The sequence below is a fragment of the Sceloporus occidentalis genome, unplaced genomic scaffold (genome assembly GCF_023333645.1).
Source record: "Sceloporus occidentalis isolate IW3139 unplaced genomic scaffold, rSceOcc1.0.p SCAF_1, whole genome shotgun sequence".
In the NCBI taxonomy this organism is placed as follows: Eukaryota; Metazoa; Chordata; class Lepidosauria; order Squamata; family Phrynosomatidae; genus Sceloporus; species Sceloporus occidentalis.
This window is the reverse complement of record NW_028316981.1, coordinates 302,801,238-302,822,751: the sequence shown is the minus strand read 5'-3', so window position 1 is coordinate 302,822,751 and position 21,514 is coordinate 302,801,238. Positions and strand designations below refer to the sequence as shown.

The following is a 21,514-nucleotide window of genomic DNA, read 5'->3' as shown; positions in this document are numbered from 1 at the left end:
AGAAAGGTTAATTTGTAGTAATGCCTGTTCTGGATACTTTTTGCATCAGCTTGCCAGTTTGACACAGAACTGACTGGGGGAGTGAATTTCCTTGTGTTATTAAGCCACTTGTGCAATGAGTCTCACTTTTGCACTTTGATTTTCTTTGTTTGCTTTTGCACTCTGTAACTCTTGCAAGTCTATCTTTCACCAGCACTCCAGCCCAGGGGCTCCCAGTGATGGGGAATTGGATTGCCAGACAGGATCAAGAATGGCCTGGATAGGCTTAGTTTTTTAGGAGCTGAAGTCCACCATTGGCTGTGAGGGGATGCTGGACCCTATGTATTTTGGTGCTGTATACCATCTATTGCATTATTTGCCATCAACATCATTTATCTAATAGCATAATGTGTCTCAGTATTGGGTAACAAATGAAGTATTGGGGAAGCTAGGAACTAAAACCAGTTCCAACAGAGAGCTTGGGTTGAAAATAAGAATTGACCTAAGCCTTATTTAAAAAGATTTTAGAAAGTGTCATTACATTATAGAAAACCTGTCAATCATCTGACAACCAAACTACAACGTAAATTTATGCTGAGAAACTGTCATAAGTATAAGAGAGCTCAGAGGTGAATTATGTGAGGGCTCATTGCTGGCATAAGTTTCTAATTCTGGAGCTTAATATTGAGGTAAATTAGATACATATGCTCCTGAATGTGTTCATGGTGCATTTCTCACACAATCACATGTGTGGAAGGACCCCCCCCCCCCCCCCGGCACCAGGAATAGGAAGAGCTTGAAGATCAGAGGATGTTGCCAGATAAGTCTGAGTCACATCTCCAGTTTTCCTAGAAATTAAGCACTGAAAAGAGGGGATGCTGTTTTGCAGTGCAGCACTGTAGTTGCTAAATGGTCCTTTGACTTGTCACTGCATTAGATCTTTGCATGTCAGTGGGTGCTGCTCTTGGGCAGTATATCAGCCATAAGGGCCATTAAGATGTAGAGGTTGGAGCACTAGGTTTAGATCTGTTTCAGTACCCTACTCAGGTATGAAGCCCACTGGTGGTCAGACAAAGTGGTTATGGGTTTCAATTGGGTGGTGATGGAAGAAATGAATTTCATATGCTTCCCCGAGTTCCTTGGTGGAAAAGCAGTTGCAGGTGTAGGAAACAGACTGTGGAAGGGCTATAAGTTGGTGATGGAGCACATACTTCACCTGTAGAAAGTTTCAGATTCAATTTCATTACAGGTAGGGCTTGGAAGACTCCTAGAGAGCCAGTGAGTGCAAACAGTAGTAAGCTAAATGTGCCAGTGTTCTGACTTAGAAGGTAGATTCTTGGGTTCCGAATAATGGGCTCAAACAACTGCCCACTTTTTTCTCTAGTCCTGAGGAAAACAATAAGTTGTGTGTGTGACTGTCACCATGCGCGCTATGTAAGAATGTAGAATTGATATAAGATATTCTGGTTGGCTGAGGGGGTCCAATGAATATGAGGATGCATTCACACAATAAGTAGCAGTTTTCTAAGCAAAAGAAGTGCCCCCCTCTCCAATGCAACTTGGATTGCATCTTGGATTGGTTCAAATGCATCTTGGATTGATATGCCATGTGATTTGTTAGGTGGTAAAACAACCGAAGTGCAAACTCGATTTTGACTGCTATGTATCTGAACCAGACTGATTGGTCAGCTAATTAAGGCTATTACAAAATATGACATTCTTTCAGACCTGAGAACTATACACTTGGGAACCTATGCCCTCCCAAATGTTGCTGAACTCCAACTGCCATCATCATCTCTCATGACGCTTAATTATTCTTCACACTGACTAGGATGAATGAAATGAGCATAATGGCCTATATGCTAAGGATTTATGTTGGCAAGTACATGGGGAACAGCCTGATTTCCATCATTAGGATTATGGAATCAGAATATGTGGCTTGCTATATATTGTTGTGTACCTTCAAGTTGTTTCCAATTTACTGCAACCCTAAGGCAAACCATATCATGGGATTTTCTTGGCAAGTTTTGTTCAGAGGAGGTTTGCCATTCCCTTCCCCTGAGGCTCAGAGCATGTGACTTACCCAAGGTCACCAAGTGCATTTCATGGCCAAGTTGGGAATTGAACCTTGGTCTTCAGTATCATAGTCCAACACTTAAAACCATGGAGATGGACAAAATGAATTGCCAATATCTCTGGAAAGAGAAAATCCATAGTGTAGAAATTGACTCCATATTTGAAATCAGGCATGAATGCACTTTTCTTGGTACAATGATTATTGAGTGATGCCACAGCATTGGCCTCATCCCCAAATGTCCTTTTGCTGATTCAGTCTTCTACAGTGCCAAAGTGTTCCCGTGAAGAGATGTTTATATTTTGACAATTGAATTTAGGGATCCCATTCACATGGAACCCTACACATAAGCAGCTGTTTGTAGATTTTCACTGCAGGTTCTCATAGTCCAGGCATGGAACCAACACCCCTGATGATAGGCATCCACCCAGCACAGCCCATTCCATGGTAATTTCATGAAGCACCCTTTGGGACAATAAGGAGTAAAAGAGCTCATGAAAACTGGTCTTTTGAGATAAATCAGTTGTGATGTAGGATAGAAGGAAGACTTGAAAATATACAGTGGGCACTTGGTATCCACTGGGGTTTGGCTCCAGGACTCCCGTGGATAACAAAATCCATGGATGCTCAAGTCCCATGAAATATAATGGCATAGTAAAATGGTGTCCCTTATATAAAAGGGTAAAATCAAGGTTTGCTATTTGGAATTTGTATAAATATTTTCAAGCTCTGGATGCTTGAATCTGTGGATAAAAAACCTGTGGCTGAGTGTATTTTAAAGTTAGAAACATTTTCAAATTAGAATTAGAATATACTATTTCTAAAGGTGAATGTACTTTGCCTATTTTTAAAAAAGAATAATTCATAATAAAAATAAAAAAGCGTCTGAATCAGATTGCAGAATCTGTCTTGTTTCTTGTGCACGTAGCTGTACAAGAAACAAGATTTTCTTATCTACACATGTTTTAGGATGAAGGTTGTCGGAATGAATCCTCATCATTCCAGCACCATCCTAAAATGTGGGTTTTGATTCAAGCCTTTGGGTTATCGTGATTTTGTCTGAATTTGAACAAAGATATTGTTTTGTAAGATTTTCAGTTGTTTTAAACTGTTTAATATGCTTTTTACACTGTTTAAATTGTTCTCACTGCTTACAATTTAAAATGTTTAGATTGCTTCAGTGTATTCTATTGTATGCCACCTTGAGATGGCACAAGGATGATGAAAGCATTTCCACCATGCTTGTAAATCCTTGGGACCCCTCCAGAGTTTTGCAAACATTTACAAGAAGTTTGCAAAACTCAAGAAAAAATGTTTCCCCCCAAAAGTTTAAATAGGGGTTAGGGGTATTTCCACCACATTTGGGGCCCAAGTAATGTCTTTTTGTTGAGACATAGGAAGTGCATAGGAAGTGACTTCTGCTCACTTAACTGTTTTTTAAAAGGTCTGTCCTGGGTATAACATGGAAGGTCACAAAACATGGTGAAAGGGCATTTGGGGGTAAACAATTATTATTATTTATGGGAGTGGATGCAGTGGGGGTGTGGCCCTCCAAGGTTTCTTTGGAACCTAATGTGGCCCCTTAACTTTCCCCAATTGCCCACCCATGTCTTATAATATAGAGCAGGATATAAATGTTTTTTTAAGGTAGATTAATAATTGAATATTGATGGAAATTTGTACATTATCTAAAGGTGGTAAGCCCCATTAGTAGGCATAAGGAGGGATTTCAGGTGACTGGATGATACATTTCAGTTAACATCTTTATTGCCAGGAAGCTTGTGGTTTTCCATGTGGTTATTTTCTATGTGGTATGTGTGTACATATGACAATTGTGGTTCCGTCAACTGAAACAAAATAAGTCTGAATTAAGAAATAGATTGTCATCTTGGGATCCTTCCTGATAAAGAAACAGTTTTCATTAAGAAAGGGGATATCCTGGGTTGCAGCCTGTTCCAGTCCATAGTTATGATAGTTTTCCATTGCTGTACATGTACAAGAAAAGCAGTTGCTTCTTTCCACTATTGGAAAGTACTGGGCACATATCTAACATAACTTTGGATTTTACTTTGGGTGCATGCGATGGATAACGCAGGATTTGAGCTGCAGGAAGAGAGACCCACCAGTTCCTCAGCCAAAACAGAGAGGACAAAACAAGAACACCCTGTAAGTTGCATTTGTGAAATAACTAGAAAGCTATCCTGGTTCTGTATGTAGGATCCAGTCTAGAAACAATATATAGAGAAGTTAAAGAATCCTGAGAATTACCCCCAAAAGAAGTTCATACAATTAGTTCATAACAGAGCCAACCCCAGAGCAGAAATAATAATTATTAATAGTGCCACTCTATTCTGCTTTGGTCAGTCCTCACCTGGGCACCACAATTCAAAAAGGATGTTGAGAAACTGGTGCATGTCCAAAGGAGGGCAGCTAAAATGGTGAAGTCTGGAAGCCATGCCCTATGAGAAACGAATTAGGGAGCTGGGGATGTTTAGTCTGGAGAAGAGATGGTTAAGAGGTGATATGATAGCCCTGTTTAAGTATTTGAAAGGGTGTTACAGTGACGATAAAGCAAGCTTGTTTTCTGCTGCTCCAGAGAATAGAACATAGAACAGTGGATGCAAGCTACAGGAAAAGAGTTTCCATCTCAACATTAGGAGAAACTTCCTGACAGTAAGAGCTGTTGACAGTGGAAGACAATCCCTAGGAGAAAGGAAGAGTCTACATCTTTGGAAGTCTTTAAAAAGGGGCTGAATGGCCATCTCTTGGGGGTGTTTTGATTGAGATTTTTTGCATGGCAGGGGTTGGACTGGATAGCCCTTGTGGTCTCTTCCAACTCTGATTCTAGATTCTATGATTCTAATTTTATATAATAATAATCATCATCATCATCATCATCATCATCATCATCATCATCATCATCATCAAAAACTAACAATGACTACTTTTATATAATATATTATTAATATATATTAATTGATTAATTGATCTAATTCTGTTCTTAGGAGAGCATGCTGAGACTCATTCACACTGCACAATTATAGCACTGTGACTCCACTTTAACTGACATGTTTCCATCCTATGGAATCCTGGGATTCACAATATAGAATTCTCAACCTGAGAGTTCTGGTGTCTAACTAAACTACAAATTCCAGGATTCCACAGGATGCAGCCAGGGTAATTAAACTGGAATCATAATGCTATAATTGTATAGTGTCAAAGGGCTCCTGGATTTTGCACATAGAGTTCTCCTGCATGGGGAATGCACCACCCAACAGGAGACTGCTACTGTATTTTTCTTCCTTTATTTTTCTTCCTTCCATTTATATTGTACCCTTCCTTTCCAGAGCTTAAAGCAGTGGAAAGTCTTTGATTTTATCTTCACAGCAACCTGCAAGTTAGGTTAGAGTGAGAGATACTGACTGGGCCAAGGTCAATCAGTGAGTTTCATGGCTGAATGGGAATTTAAACCCATGCCTTCCCAATTTTAGTCTAGCATTCTGACCACTACAATATTGCTAGGTGGAAATCTGGTTCATATCAGAAGCTGATAAACAAAAGAGCAAAGTAGATGCAGCAAACGGATGTGTCAAAAAGTGCTATCCTGAGAGAAAAAGAAACTTATGATTTAAGTAATTGGATCTCAGCTACTGATATTCATAATCATACCATTCCTTTTGAAGATACAGAAAGTAAGAATTACAAGTCTCTTGTAGCTCTTTTCAGCATCCCAGGTGTATACAATGTACAACACATGTTTCAAGTACCTTTAATTAGTGAAACATCCATGATTATGATAGGTGAAGGGAGAGGCCATATAATGCACCACTTGTGTTTTTCTCATTATGGGAATTGTTGCCATTTATTTCACATGAGAGATATGATGGGACCTAAGGACACTGTTACGGTGTGAATGGAGTGTATCCTGGCATGAGGACTGGTTGTGCTCTTTCTCAACTGCAGTCTGGAGAAAATGACAATTTGTCCTATCTAATTAAGTGGATAACACTATGTTGGTTCTGTCTTGGGGACCTTTCTCACTACACAGTTATAGCATTATGATTCCTCTTTAATTGCCATGGCAGCTTCCTATAGACACTAGAATTTTCTGACTGAGACTTCTGAGTGTTTTTTCCTGAACTGTAAAGAAACCCTAACAACCAACAGCCAAGAAATCAGAAGAAGATTTGGAATTTGGAAGGGCAACCTCATAAGATCCTCAACTGGAAAGTTATATCACTGAACACCAAAGTAATGCTTGTTCATGTCATCGTATTTCTGATTTCTATATATGGTTGTGAAAGCTGGACAGTGAAGAAAGTTGACAGAGAATCAAGTCACCTGAAATGTGCTGGATGAGATTTCCAAGAATACCAAGGACTGCCAAAATGACCAATAAATGGGTGCTAGAGCAAGTCAAGCCTGAAGTCTCTATTGAAGTCCAAATTGACTAAATTTGAGACTATTGTACTTTAGGTCTTATCTGGAATGGCATAACTCATTAGAAAAGATGGTAATGCTTAGTAACGTGGGAGGCAGTAGAAAAAGTAGAAAACTGGTTTATAGATGCATAGACTCAGTCAAGGAGGCCACAGCCTTGACTCTGTAAAACTTGAATAGGATTGTTAGCGCATCTTGAAGAGCTCTCATTTGTAGAGTAGCCATAGGCTGAAGCCAACATGATAGCACTTAACAATGGCAAACTGCAAATCCCAGGATTTCCTAGGATGTCGCCATAAGTTGGAAATGACTTGGAGGCACACAACAACAAAGGGCTCTTGGTCAAGCTAGTATGGGACAAATAGATGAATACTATGGAAGTGGCTTTTCAGATGTATTGGTGGAAATCTGTGTGCTGCATTGTATTGAATGATAATGAACTTTGACTATGAGAATGAGTCTAGTATCTCCCTGAACTAATTCCACCTTTCCCCCACAAACAGGAGTCTGGGAGCTGTTCTTTCTCCTTTTTTCCCCTCCAGTGTTAGCCAAACCTTGCTGTGCAATCTGAACTCAGATTAGTTGGTGGACACAACACAGCTTTAAAATACATATTATGAAGCTAGCAGGCTCTGTGCTCCCCCCTCTTTTTTTTTTTTTAATCTTAGGCCAACCTAAGATTTTCTCTCTTCACATTTTCTCTCATAGTTGTTGGGAGGAAAATGTGGAAAGGGAAACAGCCATGTATGCTGCTTTGAACATTACTGAAATAAAATCAGGCTATAAATATAACTAGCAAATAAATGAACAAACATTAACAATTTTTAATGTTGGTAGAATTCAGAGACATAGGGCCTAAACAGACTGCCCTAAAGAGATGGTATCATGCCACCCCTTTCAGTGCTGGATCAGGGCCAAGGCAACCGCCCTGATCTGGCGTTTTGCCGGCTCTAAAATAAACCGCAAAATGCAGCTCCTTTTGGAGCCAGGAAAAAGGCACCCTTGCCATGGTGGTGGCACTTCTGGCACTCCTTTCAGCATGTGGTGTATAAAAGAGTGTTGTGATGCCACCCACTGTGTGGTCAGGCAGGTGGTATGATGCTGGTGTGGAGGTATGCCCCACACCAGCACTTCAAGCTGGTCTGTACAGCCCCATAGTCATTTTAGTCTGGAATGGCAGTATGCAAAGGAATCCTCTAGCATTTTTTAAGCAAACTGTAGCGGGTTACAGACTGCCCGTTTGGGGCAGCCTGCATCCGCCCCTTTCCCCGCTGTATTGGGGCCTCAGCTGCCAGACCGGCAGCCTCCGAGGCCCCAATCCGCTGCTTTCCAGGCTGCGGGGAAGCGGCAAAAGGCCGCTTCCCCATGGCCTGGAAAGGGGTTCCTTGGGGCTTCAAGCCCCAAGGACACCCGGCGACAGGGGGGAGGAGGAGAAAGGGGCCGCTTGGTCCCTTTCTCCTCTGCGCCGCTGGCACAGCCGTCAGGGCTACGCCAGCGACGCAAACTCCAGAAGGAGCTCTGTTTCGTAGCTCCTTCTTACGTCGCGTAAATGGCACTCTAAGCACCCTCGCGCGGCGCAAGGAGGCGGTGAGGTCGTGACGTCATAATGGCGGCGGCCGTGTGGAATGGCCACCGCCATTTTGTGCGTGCTCTGCGTGTGCTAGGGTTGGAAGCGTCCGGAAAGGACGCTCCTTTCTAACCCTAGCACGCGTGGAGTGCACACTTTTAGGCCCGTCTGTAACGGGCCTGTGTGAAAGAGGTAGCATAAACTAATCTGAGGAAGTAGGCCAAGTCTACAAAAGCTTATGCTACAACTTCTTTCATACAGTTAGTCTTATAGGTGCTAGAAGATCCCATTGCATCTTAAATGTTGGGTTTTGGATAACATGTTGAAGTGCAATGACACTAAAGTACAAGTATAAAGTTTTGCTCTCTTTGTGCCTATGCTGGAAGAAAAGGTTGGAAAGACTTGGAGGAAGACATAATGTTGAATTGGTTATGTCTGAAAGCAGGTGATGACTTCTCCAGAGCCACCTAATGATCTCTATGCCAGATGGATCTGCAGTTTTGAATTAGCTAATATTCGTTTGTCTGCTTGCTCAAGCAGTTTCCTGAACAGGTTGGGCAAGTTTAGTCAGACCAAAATTTAAGCAATAGTGTTTAATGTCAAAGCCAAGAAGTGCAATGGAAAGAGGAACTTTTGCATGGAGGAACAGGACAAAACCAACAGATCTGGATCCTAAATTTCCTCTCCCCAAAACAGCAAATCCACACTATTTTTAGCAATGTAATACTTGCAAATTAAAAACTACCCCATGCTTACAACTGCAAAATTAACAATGTGGATCACTTCTCACGGTATTGGTTATTTTTAATGTTGGCTGTCCTTTGTCTTTAGAAGCTGACTGCCTAAAATTCAACTCATGAATCTTTTCTTGGCATGGAGATTCAGTGATAAGAAAAGGTATTGTCAGCTGAAAGTATTCAAATTAGGTATCTAGTAAAGATATTGGAGCCCTGCCAGAAAAAGAAGGTGGTAACACCTATTAAATCTGTTTTAAATAGGTTGTCATCTCCTTACCCCATATATTTAGTCATGCAGGTGTATGATAAGGTAAGATGGTCAGCTATTACCCAAATCAAACTGAAGGGTGGTTAACTAGTAAAAGTCAGTCAGCAGCTCTCAAGAAATTCCTTTATCTTCAGAATGTCAATGGTACATTTTCCAGATGCTGTTCCATTTCTAGCAGAAATTTAGATGCTGGAGGAGAAAAAACTTTATACTCTTTCCATTTACTTTTCTTTCTTTGTATACCTTAATGGCTTCAGAATAATGGGTGGGAAGAGAGAGAGACTGCTACTCTATTGCAATATTACACACTTTTCTTGGATACATGGCTTGCTGTATCGTGTGTGTGTGTGTGTGTGTTTTACAGTGTAGATCCCCAAAATGTGATTTATTTTTTCTGACATCTCTTCTAAAAATGAAACCTGTTCATGACGTGATGGGACATTAGTGCATTTGCCTTTCCTATTTACAGATATAAATATTTAGGACCTTTAACAAGATGTATCAGGGTCTCTGTCGCCCACAAAAGAAGCTCTCATTCCTAAATTGATAGGGACCTCCTGTTTTCATGGAATCATGCTGTTTTCTTCATAATCTTGTTATCAACAGTCATTGAAGGACTGTATTAGTATTGTTCTCTTAGTCTCTTGGTAGACTAGCCTGCTAATTTTTCCTTTTTTTATTATTTCTTTATTGGTGAAGAAAAAGAGCCACTGGTCCATGCTCAATATTTTTCTGGTGTGCCTTTTGGCCTGTACTATCACCACATTGGTGGGAGTGTTGATTGTGTCCCTGGTTTGTGTCAGCAACACCGGTTTTAAAGTAGAACCAAAACCAGAACTGAATGTAGAAAAACGTGAAGCCATTGCTGGGGAAACACCGAGAACATCTCCATACCAAACTCAAGTGGACCTGAAATTCCAGTTTCTCCATCATCTCAGCAAGTCCAAGGTAGAAATTCAACTATTTCTCAGTCCTTGTTCTGCACAGGATCAGTGGGCTTAATTTTAATTTTGCTTCTGTTGTATAAGAACATAAAGAATTCCACTATACACACTTGGCCCAGTATGAGACACTTCAACATGTGCAGTGTTGCAGTGGCCACTTGCTTGATGTATATTTCCAGTTGTATTGCAATATAAGTGTGGAATTCTGCACCATTCAGGCTGAAACCTGTGGTTTCATTTACACACACCATTCAACAGTTTCTAAGACACAGTGAGCTTTTCTGTTTGCAGTTGCATGGTAAAACCTTCAGTACTTTACGTGATCTTGGGGTCTTCTCACTATGCTATATGGGGCATAGTTAATTTTAGGATATCTATTTATCAAGATCCACAACAAGTTCCTTTGGTAATTCTACTTCAAATGCATGCTAGAAGTAGAAAAAGTGATCCAAAGAACCTGTAAAATTAATAGTTGCAAAAGCAAATGATACTTGTCTGCTTAACCAGTCTACTTAAAACAAGCTGTTACTAGTCAGGATAGACAACCAGTGGATGTTGCCATTATCAAATCTGGTCATTGGCCTAATTTCAATCCCTGCCCCATAAGTGATCACTTCAGTACTCTACTGGTGCAACCTTTCTTTTTTCCAGTACAGGTTGATATTCCTTATCCAGCATTCAAAAATCCCAAGTACTTCAAAATCCAAAATTGTCCACATGTGTGGCTGAGAAACCTTTGCTTTCTGATGGTTCAGTGTACGCAAACTTTCTTTCATGAACAACATTATTAACAACATTATTTATAAAATTACCTTCAGGAAATGTGTATAAGATGTATACAAAACATAAATGAATTTCATGTTTAGACTTGATTCCCATCTTCAAGATATTTCATTATGTATATGAAAACATTCCAAAATCCAAAATAAGATAAAATAAATACCAAATACATCTGGTGCCAAGAATTTTGCATAAAGGAAGCTCAACGTGTAGCTTGCTAGGTGATGAAGAGAATGGATGAGCTCCCCTGTTTTTCGTTCTGGCTTTATCCACTGCAAGTTTAAACATTGCCCTACCAGTATGTGTCCTCAACTGGGGAAAAAAATGATTCATACCTTTTAGAAGCAGTCTAACTTGAGACCACTGATGACCCCAAAGTACAGTGGACCCTTGTTATCCGCTGGGGTTTGGTTCCAGTAACCCCTGTGAATAACAAAATCCGTGTATGCTCAGGTCCCATTAAAAACAATGGCATAGCAAAATGGTGTCCCTTATATAAAATGGAAAAATCAAGGTTTGATACTTGAAATTTATACTTTTTTTGAATATTTTCAAACCACGGATGCTTGAATCTGTGTATAAAAAATCTGTATATAAGGAGGTTCAACTGTACCTGTTTCCATTTCTTTCGTTTTCTTCCGTCTTGCTCTAAGAGTCAAATTAACATGTATACATTTCACACATACCTTTTAAACATTTTTTCAACTATCAGCTACAAAGAGGATTGGGCTTGTGGCCTATGCGGAGAGTGATTAACCCTTTTCCTATACCCTACACTCCCTTGAAAACCCACCACCATGAACATTTCCTCAACATTAGAGGGTTTTTTTTTGGGGGGGGGGGGGTACTACCTTAATTGAATAGTTTCGGATCATGTCCCCAGCTCCTAGTCAACATTCTGAAAGGGATGGACAGAATTGACCAAGTATTGATCAGTGCCTAACAAAGATGACAAGGGACTAGGGTCCCCTCCCTCCCTGAAATCAAAGGTTGGCAGCCATATTCAGGGTGGAGATCTATGGGCCACCAAGAATCATTTTACATTTAAACTTGTATGTAATACACTTGCAAATGCTACTGTGCTTATATGGCTTTCTAGAAACATGAGTTTCCAGGTGGTACTATTCAATGGTCTAGATTTCGAAAGAATGTGAAAGAATACCAGAATCAGGAAGAAATGGCATTTGGAAGAAGCATCAATGCTCAGCGTTCCAAGATGTCCTTTGGAACCTTACAAATCAAGAGCCAAGGGTTGCGGGCTCCACACTGGCATTTCAATGCCAATGAGCATGGCTATCTCTTAAAGGTACAGCTTTGGTTACTTATATAACTTTTTTTTAAAATGCCTTTCTGACAGAAAGATACCTAAGGCAGATAGTAGTGATAATAACATAAAAACAAAATGCTGACCCTCTCTTGTTCACACTCACACTCTCTTGTTCACACTCACACTTGCATCTATTGGTGTGGGGAAGCCCTCCAAAATTTGGAATGTTTGGTTGATTGGCTGGTTTAAAATAAAACTTTTTTACTCAAAATGCCATCTGGATATGTGGAAAAAATTCTGCTCTGTTCCACCTCTCCATGCTGATTTATACCAGGGATGTCTTTTTTCAAAATTTCCAGAGCCTTTCTATTTTAGAGAAAGGCATGCCCTCCATCATTCCACAGATGATAGTTGGGACATTTGTAGCCCACCAATGTCAGAATGTAGTCAAGGTGGCAAAAGTTATTAATGAGGAAGAACATAAGGAGAGGCTGCAGCAGTTTGCTTTTGTTTGAGCCAGCAGGGAAGGGCAACATTCCACCTCTTCATCTCCTCTCCCTCTTGCTAAATTAACTGAGCACAAACAACGTTTGCACTTTGAACTCAGTTTGAAGCAAATGAAGTATGTTGAGGAGAAAGGGGTAAAGTGGGAAGAGGAAAGAGAAACTGGGGCATTCTAAAGGTGGCTGAAAAAGTGGGATGATAGAGGATTACAGTAGGACCTTGTTATCCACTTGGGTTTGGTTCCAGGATCCTCCATGGATAACAAAATCCGTGGATGCTCAAATACCATTAAATATAATAGCATAGCAAAATAGTGGCCATTATATCAATTGGCACAATCAAGGTTTGCTTTTTGAAATTTATACTTTTTTGGAAAATTTCCAAGCTGCGGATGCTTGAATCCGTGCATAAAAAAATCAGTGGATAAGGAGAGCCAACTGTAATTGGAATTGTTCCAGCCGAATTTAGATAGTTGGAGCAAATGGCCTAAAACAGTCAGGGAAGGGGACATGGCAAAATTCCTGTGTCTACTAGGGAGTGGAGGGTATGGGGACATTTTGAGTAAAGCAATGTTGTTAGATTATCATATATCAAGTTTTGACATGAACATGCCTATTCTTTCTCTACATGTGTCTTTCAGGGCACTGCTTGGATAGGCGTGGTTGATGCTGGTGGAAATACAGTTACCACATACAATGTCACAGCAGGCCAGATCATTTTCTTTCCTCGCAACACACTGCACTGGCTCAAGAATGTTGGAACAGAAGATTGTTTGTTCTTGCTGTTTTTTACAACCCACGAAGAGCTACAGACTCTGGATATGGATGATACATTTTTCTCAACACCTGAAGACATTGCAGCAAGGTCATTAAAGGTCTGTGAAAAGGGCTTTCCACATTACAGACATAATCTCAGTTTAAGCCTCTGACAAAGAAACTCCTGTTTATAAAGTCTTTTTGTGCCTGCCTATTTCCCTCTTTTCTTCCTGTCTTCTGTCTAGAAGAATTCTTTTAACAGCACCACTATTGGGAGAATGGTGAACAAGGGCTGGAGAAACAGAAGGTTATCGCATGGGGGCAAAACCGTCCCCCGATGTGTTCTAACAAGCACGAGCACGGGCGCGCACAGAGCGTGATGGGAACCCGATGGAGCCCAGAACGCTAGTTTACCGCACGGTGGAACGCCACCGCTGCCACCGGCGTTCCCATCGGGTTCCCGATGTGTTCCAGGAGGCGCCATTTCTGGGAACGCTTTTGAAACTGTTCCCAGAAATGGCGCCTCCTGGAACACATCGGGAACCCGATGGGAACGCCCGGCGGCAGCGGCAGCATTCCACCATGCGGTAAACTAGCGTTCTGGGCCCCATCGGGTTCCCATCACACTCCGTGCGCGCCCGCGCTCGTGCTCGTTAGAACACATCAGGGGACGGTTTTGCCCCCATGCGATAACCTTCACACAAACGTTTGGTGCCAGGAGGTTGCAGCAGCATGCCTGTGGTAAACAATGCAGTAAAGCTTGTGCTGGTAAAGAATGAGATTTTGCTGTAGCCGATCCTACTGTAGCTGTGTGTGACTGCGTATTGCAGGCAAGGTAAAAAGCAGCTACATCCAGAATCTCTTGCTGAGATTTGCAAACAGCAAAACAGAGAGAAAGGAAGAAAGCAGCTAAGCCTGCCTCCCCAGCATGTCATAAAAGCATAAATCTAGCCACTAAAACAGAAACCATAAGAAAACTGGAGGCTGGTAAAAGAAAAAAAAATTCCCTGGATGCATTTTTGGAAGAAATGTTCACATGGTCCCTAGAAGGTTCAAAATATTATTGGCACAGTACAGACACAGCCCCCAAACCACACACCGTCACTCCGTAGTAAAAAGAACCCAGAAAAACTGGGTTCTTTTTGAGCCACTAGAGTGATGTCGCGAATGTGCCAGTAGCATACTCGTGATGTAACTGGCACAGCATAGCATGCGGATGCTATGCATCCATTACGTCATAATGGCAGTGCCCGTGTACACGGGACGCTGCCATTATTGTGCCGCCAGCACGTTTTTGGGTTAGGGACTATGCTGTTGCCGCACGGTCCCTAACCCTAAAATTGGCGCCAGCACAGTGCTTTTGTGTCGTCTGTACCACACCTTTGTTTCCTTATGTGGAGCTTATCAGACTTGGCTGCCCCTCTCCCCCACAAACACATACATATGCAGTTTTTTAGTGCTAAATATAAAGTTTACTAAAACATGTTGAACTGCTCTTCTTTTTTGTGGTACAGTAACCTATCCCTATTCTTTACATGTCATTTTTACCTCTGGTACCAAATTTTCTATTAAAGAAATTATGCTCATGAATACATATACTTTGTTAACGGAGATATAGCATTATTATTATTATCATCATCATCATCATCATCATCATCATCATCATCATTTTATGGATGTTGAGATTTTCATTATGAACATATGGTTATCGGTAAGCTGTCACACCCACATTTCCTTCTGTGTAGTATATGAAATGATTCCTTTCAGCCTTTCACAAAAACTGACAAGTTTCTTCATGGTTCATTTGAGTGCATGATAGGAACCTTTAAAAAGAAATGGGGGGAAAAATAACTACGTTTTTTAACTTGGTCTTGGCCTTTGTTTCTTCCCACTCTCTTAAAAACCTAATTTGTATTTTGATAGCTGAACCTATTTTTTGTTCATGGTTTAATTCATTAAATGAAATATGTTTTTTGTGCTCTTTCAAGCCTCAAGGTGGAGTGAACTTCATCAGGACATTCCAGAAACAAGTAGAAGACCAAGCTATCAACCTTCCACCCAACCTAGCAGAGCTTGTTCAGAACACTGACTATAAGCAGTCTGCAGACAATCTTGTGTGGCGGTACTTCTTTGATCTCAAAGGTACTACAGACCAAGATGGGATGTCATTCTGGTAGACCTTTGTATCTGGACTGTTAGCTGTACAGTTCATTTCAGCTGAGGAACCAGATCCAGTCATAATTGGATTCACCAAGGGGAGCATTTTTCCAAAGTTCTGGTACAGTAGGGGCCAGTGACATCGCTATTATGTCATACAGAACTTTAAAGCTTATCTACATGGGTGATTTACTTCAAATTCTCCATGGACTTGCTGCATTCTGTTCACACGATGCAAGGCCAAAACCCTAAATCAGGTCTTGACTGTCTTCATGATGCCGGCACCCAATTTAGGGCTTCCTCCCCCAACCTGCATTTAAATAATTCACCTTTTGCTGCAGAGTTTCAGCTCCCTTTGCAGTGACAACAGCAGCTACCGTTTTACCTGCAGTCCCTGCAAGTTGCCCAGCACCACTGTTGCAGGCACAAGTCAGTCTAAGGTCAGAACAAGGTGCCCAGCATCGATAGAGTGATTAGGCATCAAGTTCTGACCTTAGCAGTACCACTGGGCAACAAACAAGGGCTATGTGGGAAGGCAGCCAGCCATAGTTCACTGCAAGAGCCAAAAACCCACAGCAAAACAGAGCAGATAAGGGAGGGAATTTGGGGAAAATTTAGGGAAGTGGTGGCTGCAGTGGTTAAGATGCTGACAGTTGATTGCAAGATTAGCAGGTTGGCAGTTCGAGGCCCAGGTGCCGCATGATGGGGTGAGCTTCCATCACTAGTCCCAGCTTCTGCCAACCTAGCAGTTTGAAAGCATGTAAATGCAAGTATATAAATAGGTACCACTCCGGTGGGAAGGTAAACAGCATTCTGTGCAGTCATACTGGCTACACGATCACAGAGTAGTCTCTGACAATGCTTGCTCTTCAGCTTAGTAACAGAGATGAGCACTGCCCCCTATGGATGGATATGACTTGGCAACCTTATCAACAGGGAATAACTTTACCTTTACCTTAGGGCCAGAACACTCTGGGTGAGCCCACTATTCTTACAAGTGTAGACCCACTCTTTGATAAGGATTGCTCAGAATGAAGTGTAGAATCTGTTATAGACCCTGCAATCTGTTCTGGAGTTTTAGACTCAGCTGGATAGAGAAATTTTGCTTTATTTTCCCCAGCATTAAATGCATTCAATATATTCATAATTCTGTTTTGCAGCATAGTCTAATCAGTCCTTGCTAGTTAGAGACAGATGCCAAATATTTAATTAAGGAAGAGAGTTACTGAGCTCAAACCATTGGTCCATCTAGTGTGTGTGTGCTCATAGACAATATTTGTCCAGAGTTTTAGCCAAGGGAGTTTTGTCCGGAAAGGAGCTGCAAGGAGTTGAAACTGAACATTACGCTTGCAGAGTGCTCTGTACTCATTTATTATTTCTGCTCTATCTGCAAGGATCTCCAAGTAAACAACTTGAGCTAATAAATATTGTATAACTGTTGCTATATTTCCTGATTGCTGAGGCTGCTGTTTGTCCTCAATTTAGGGTCAACTGAGTTCCGTTTTCCAGGCGGAATAATCCAGTGGGCACGATATGTGAAAGATGGAAAAGGCTTGAAACCCAGTGAAACCATTTACAGTGAGTTTCTCCATTCGGTAAGTGTGCAAGTGTAAAGTCGGGTTGGTATACTGTTGACCAGACTAGATCAGGCAACAGAAATACAGTATCAAATTTTGGTTTTGATATTAAAAACTCCTGCACAATGAAAAGTTCATATATTTTAAAACATCAAAACACCAATAATAAAAAAATGGGTAGGAATCTTGTAGGATTCCCCATGGACAAGAATAAAATGTTGCCGCTCATGCTTGGAATTGCCATTGAATGCTCTACAATTTGAGAAAGATTATCTTGTTGTTTAAAAACAAACAAACAAAAATAGGAACTACAGCAGCAAATACAGCAGCCAACCACAATATATGCTCAATAAATGTACTGTATATACTCATGTAAATTCTAGAAATTTAGGTTAAAAAATTGATCCAAAAACTTGAGTCCACTTATCCATGGGTCAATGTAAATACTTTATTTTCACACACATATATGTATATATGGTGAAAGGCAAGAGTTTAATCTAACCTGGGAGCACTGATCCTCCTCTATTCTCTCATCCATCCAGCCTGTAGTATGTGCACAAACAGTCATGCCTGCTGGAATTTTGTAACTTCTTTGACATTGTTTTCCATTACTTCATCCTTTACATCCTTCATTACATGCTCCTAAGTTTTACCCTCAACTTATCCAAGGGTCATATCAAAATCCATAATTTTTGCTCCAAAACCTGCTCTTGACATATATGAGGTTGACCTATAGTCAAGTATATATGATAGTCTGTAGCTCACCACTACACCCCAGTGTTGCTTTTACCCTTTGTTCATATCTTGTTAATATTTTTCTTGCTCTCAGAAGGAAGATGCGCTTACCTTGGGAACACTCCGGATCTATAGCAATGGTCTACGCCAGCCCCATTTTCATTTCAATGCCAATGAGATGGGATATGTCATCAGTGGATGCGGAAAGGTAGCTGTTAATTTAAAGCACTTTGATGGAAGTGAGCCTTTACAAACGTTCTTGCTGAAAGAGTTGTGATGATTTCAGAGGGGAAGCTTCCACACTTTAGGATGTTAGCAGGATGTCAGGAGAACCAAAGTGGTCCTAGGACCTTATCACACAGAAGGCAAGGCACTCAAATCCTATGGATAAACAGGTTTCAAATCTTGGGAATATCCTGCAAATGCGGGATTGTTTTCACACATGTTGGGCTAATAGAGCATCCTGAAAGTAAAAAAGGTGCAATTTTGTGACTTTCTGCATGGGTTAATGTCATGTTAATGCTCAGTTAGCCTGACGTGTATGAAAACAATCCCACTTTTGCAGGATATTCCTGGGATCTAAACACCGGGATGTATCCAGAGGATTTGGGTGCTTCCCTCCTGTGTGATAAGGTAAAAGCCCTGTGTATTTAAGCCTCTGATTTTTCCTTGCTTTTATTACAAACAGTTGCGTGTGCATGGGTTCATTACAGAATCAATTGTCTTACTTTACACTTACTGGTACTTTCTATTGAATCAGAGAATCATAAGAGTTGGAAGAGACCTCAAGGGCCATCCAGTCCAACTCCCTGCCATGCAGGAATATACAAAGCACCCCGACAGATGGCCATCGAGCCTCTGTTTAAAAACCTCCAAAAAAGGAGACTCCACCACACTGAGAGGAAGTGTGTTCCACTGTCAAATATCTCTTACTATCAGGAAGTTCTTCCTAATGTTGAGGTGGAATCTCTTTTCCTGTAGTTTACATCCACTGCTCTTTGCCCTAGACTCTGGAGCAGCAGAAAACAAGCTTGCTCAATCGTCAATATAGAATCATAGAGTTGGAAGAGACCACAAGGGCCATCCAGTCCAACCCTCTGCCATGCAGGAACTCTCAGTCAAAGCATCCCCAACAGATGGCCATCCCGCCTCTGTTTTAAGACCTCTAAGGAAGGAGACTCTACCACACTCTGAGGGAGTTTGTTCCACTTTCTAACAGCCCTTACTGTCAGGAGGTTCCTCCTAATGTTGGGGTGGAATCTCTTTTCCTGTAGCTTGCATCCATTGCTCCGGGTCCTAGTCTCTGGAGCAGCAGAAAACAAGCTTGCTCCCTCAATATGACATCCCTTCAAATATTTAAACAGGGCTATCATATCACCTCTTAACCTTCTCTTCTCCAGACTAAACATCCCTAGCTCCCTAAGGCGTTCCTCATAGGGCATGGTTTCCAGACCCTTCACCATTTTAGTTGCTCTCCTTTAGACACGCTCCAGTTCCTCCACATCCTTTTTGAATTGTGGTGCCCAGAACTGGAGGCAGTATTCCAGGTGGGGCCTGACCAAAGCAGAATATAGTGGCTCTATTACTTCCCTTGATCTAGCTATTATACATCTATTGATGCAGCCTAATATTGCATTGGCCTTTTTAGCTGCTGCATTGCACTGTTAACTCATGTTCAACTTGTGGTCTACTTGGACTCCTAGATCCCTTTCACATGTAGTCTTGTTCAGCCAGGTGTCCCCCATCCTATAGCTATGCATTTCTTTTTTCCACCTTACATTTCTCCATATTGAATTTCATTTTGTTAGCTTTGGCCCAGCTTTCTAGTCTATTCAGGTCATTTTGAATTTTGATCCTGTCCTCTGGGGTATTAGCTACTCCCCCTAATTTGGTGTCTTCTGCAAATTTGATGAGTATGCCCCCAATTCTGTCATCCAACTCATTGATAAAGATGTTGAATAGCACTGGCCCCAGGACAGAGCCCTGTGGGACCCCACTGGTCACTTCTCTCCAGGATGAAAAGGAGCCATTGTTGAGCACCCTTTGGGTTCGGCCAATATGACACCCCTTCAAATATTGTTGGTGCCTCCTTTCTCCAGGTAGGTGTTATTCTTTCGCCGTCACTCACCACTGACTTCACCATTGGGGTTGGAGATGTTGTATTTTTCCCAGTTGGCACGCAACATTATATCAAGAGCACATGTGATGAGGACTTGCTGTTCATTTTGGCATTCAGCACTGGAAACCAGGTGAGAAATCTACACTGAGAGCAAGTGTGGTGTAATGGTATAAGTGTTGCACTAGGACTCTGGGAGAGCAGGGTCTGAATACCTGCTCACCCTTGAAAACTCACTGCATGACATTGGGCAAGACACACTCTCTTAGCTTCAGAGGAAAGCAAACTCCCTCCGAACAAGACCGTAGAGTTGCCGTAGGTCAAAAATAACTTGAAGGCACACAAAAATAACAACTGGAAACCAGGTAAAAAATCTGCACTGATGCCTTAGGAATTTGGCAGTGCTCACATATATTCCCCAGGCAGCAACCAGTAATCAGTTAGTGGGTTATTGTGAAGCAGATCCAGGATCTATATGTTGTAGATTCATTCATTCTTCCTTTTTTTAAAATACAAATTGTATATTATAGGAGGGAAACCACTGGCCAACGGGGTAGATGGATGGCTTCAATCCAGCCCACAGTGAATCCAGGAGATGTTCCTCTCTTTCACAAAAAAAAAAAGCTCACCAAGGAGTGGGGCAGATGCTACACCTACCACTCACTTTGTAGTTGGTAATATGATTAGGAAAGGGAGGCAGACATGATAGTATACATCAAGATTAGAAATTATGCATCCCTCCACATGTTGTGGAATTGCATGTCCAAGCAGACTCTGTGAGTATAGCCAGTGGTGAGGTAGAATGGGAGTTGTAGTCCTATCACATTTGGAAGGGTACATCACACCCACCTTATGGCATTTGGAGGGGAGAATCATACTGATGATGGTACATACTGCATAGGTGGCAGTTTTGAATATTTTAAAAATACTTGTTAGCTTATCACCAAATATGTATATTTTAACCTAACACTGTTACTGCCTGAAGAATGTCAGTATTTTCCACTCCCAAATTCAAATGCTGCTTGTTTTTGTGTGTGTGTGTGTGTTTCTGGTGTGTTTTGCAGCTGCAAACTCTTGATATGGATGACTATTTTCATGCCACAGCAGACCATATATTGGCCCAGCTTTTCTTCAAAAAGCAAGATGAGTTTAAGAAGATTCCAAGGTTTAATGAGGATCAGGCAATTAATCTGCCATAGCAACTTGTAATAACAGCAACTTTAATGATATCTGCATGAATTCACTGATTATTAATAAACATAATGCTGCTGCCTTTAGTTTTGTATTCCCCTTGGAGGATTTTTTAAAAATTAAAATTATTAAAGGAATCTATGCTCCAATCTTTGCTGTAACAAGAAAAGTCTTAGTTGCAAAAATGTCATCTCTACATTACAGGCTACAATTAAAGACTGAGTTGGTCTAAAAAAATATTGTCAGCCTGTAAGAAGACGTGAACACATTATATTACAGCCCAGCAATTTTCTGGTGGTGCGTGCGCACGCACACACGCACGCACACACACACACACACACAGACACACTAGATTTTTTCAACTTAAAAAAGAAAATCCCCTGGAGCATTTGGGAGAAAATTAAATGGAAGTTATGGCATGGA

General features: G+C 41.2%; 1 protein-coding gene across 1 annotated transcript; it reads left to right on the top strand.

Moving 5' to 3' along the window:
* The first annotated feature begins 4,135 nt into the window (after positions 1-4,135).
* LOC149324172 (uncharacterized) lies at positions 4,136-21,099 on the top strand. Its single transcript, XM_089513442.1, has 9 exons — positions 4,136-4,219; positions 9,765-10,013; positions 11,889-12,095; positions 13,201-13,434; positions 15,304-15,457; positions 16,958-17,067; positions 17,879-17,992; positions 19,884-20,033; positions 20,965-21,099. The coding sequence occupies exons 1-9, from the start codon at positions 4,136-4,138 to the stop codon at positions 21,097-21,099; spliced, it is 1,437 nt and encodes a 478-aa protein (XP_089369568.1).
* Positions 21,100-21,514: the final 415 nt, after the last annotated feature.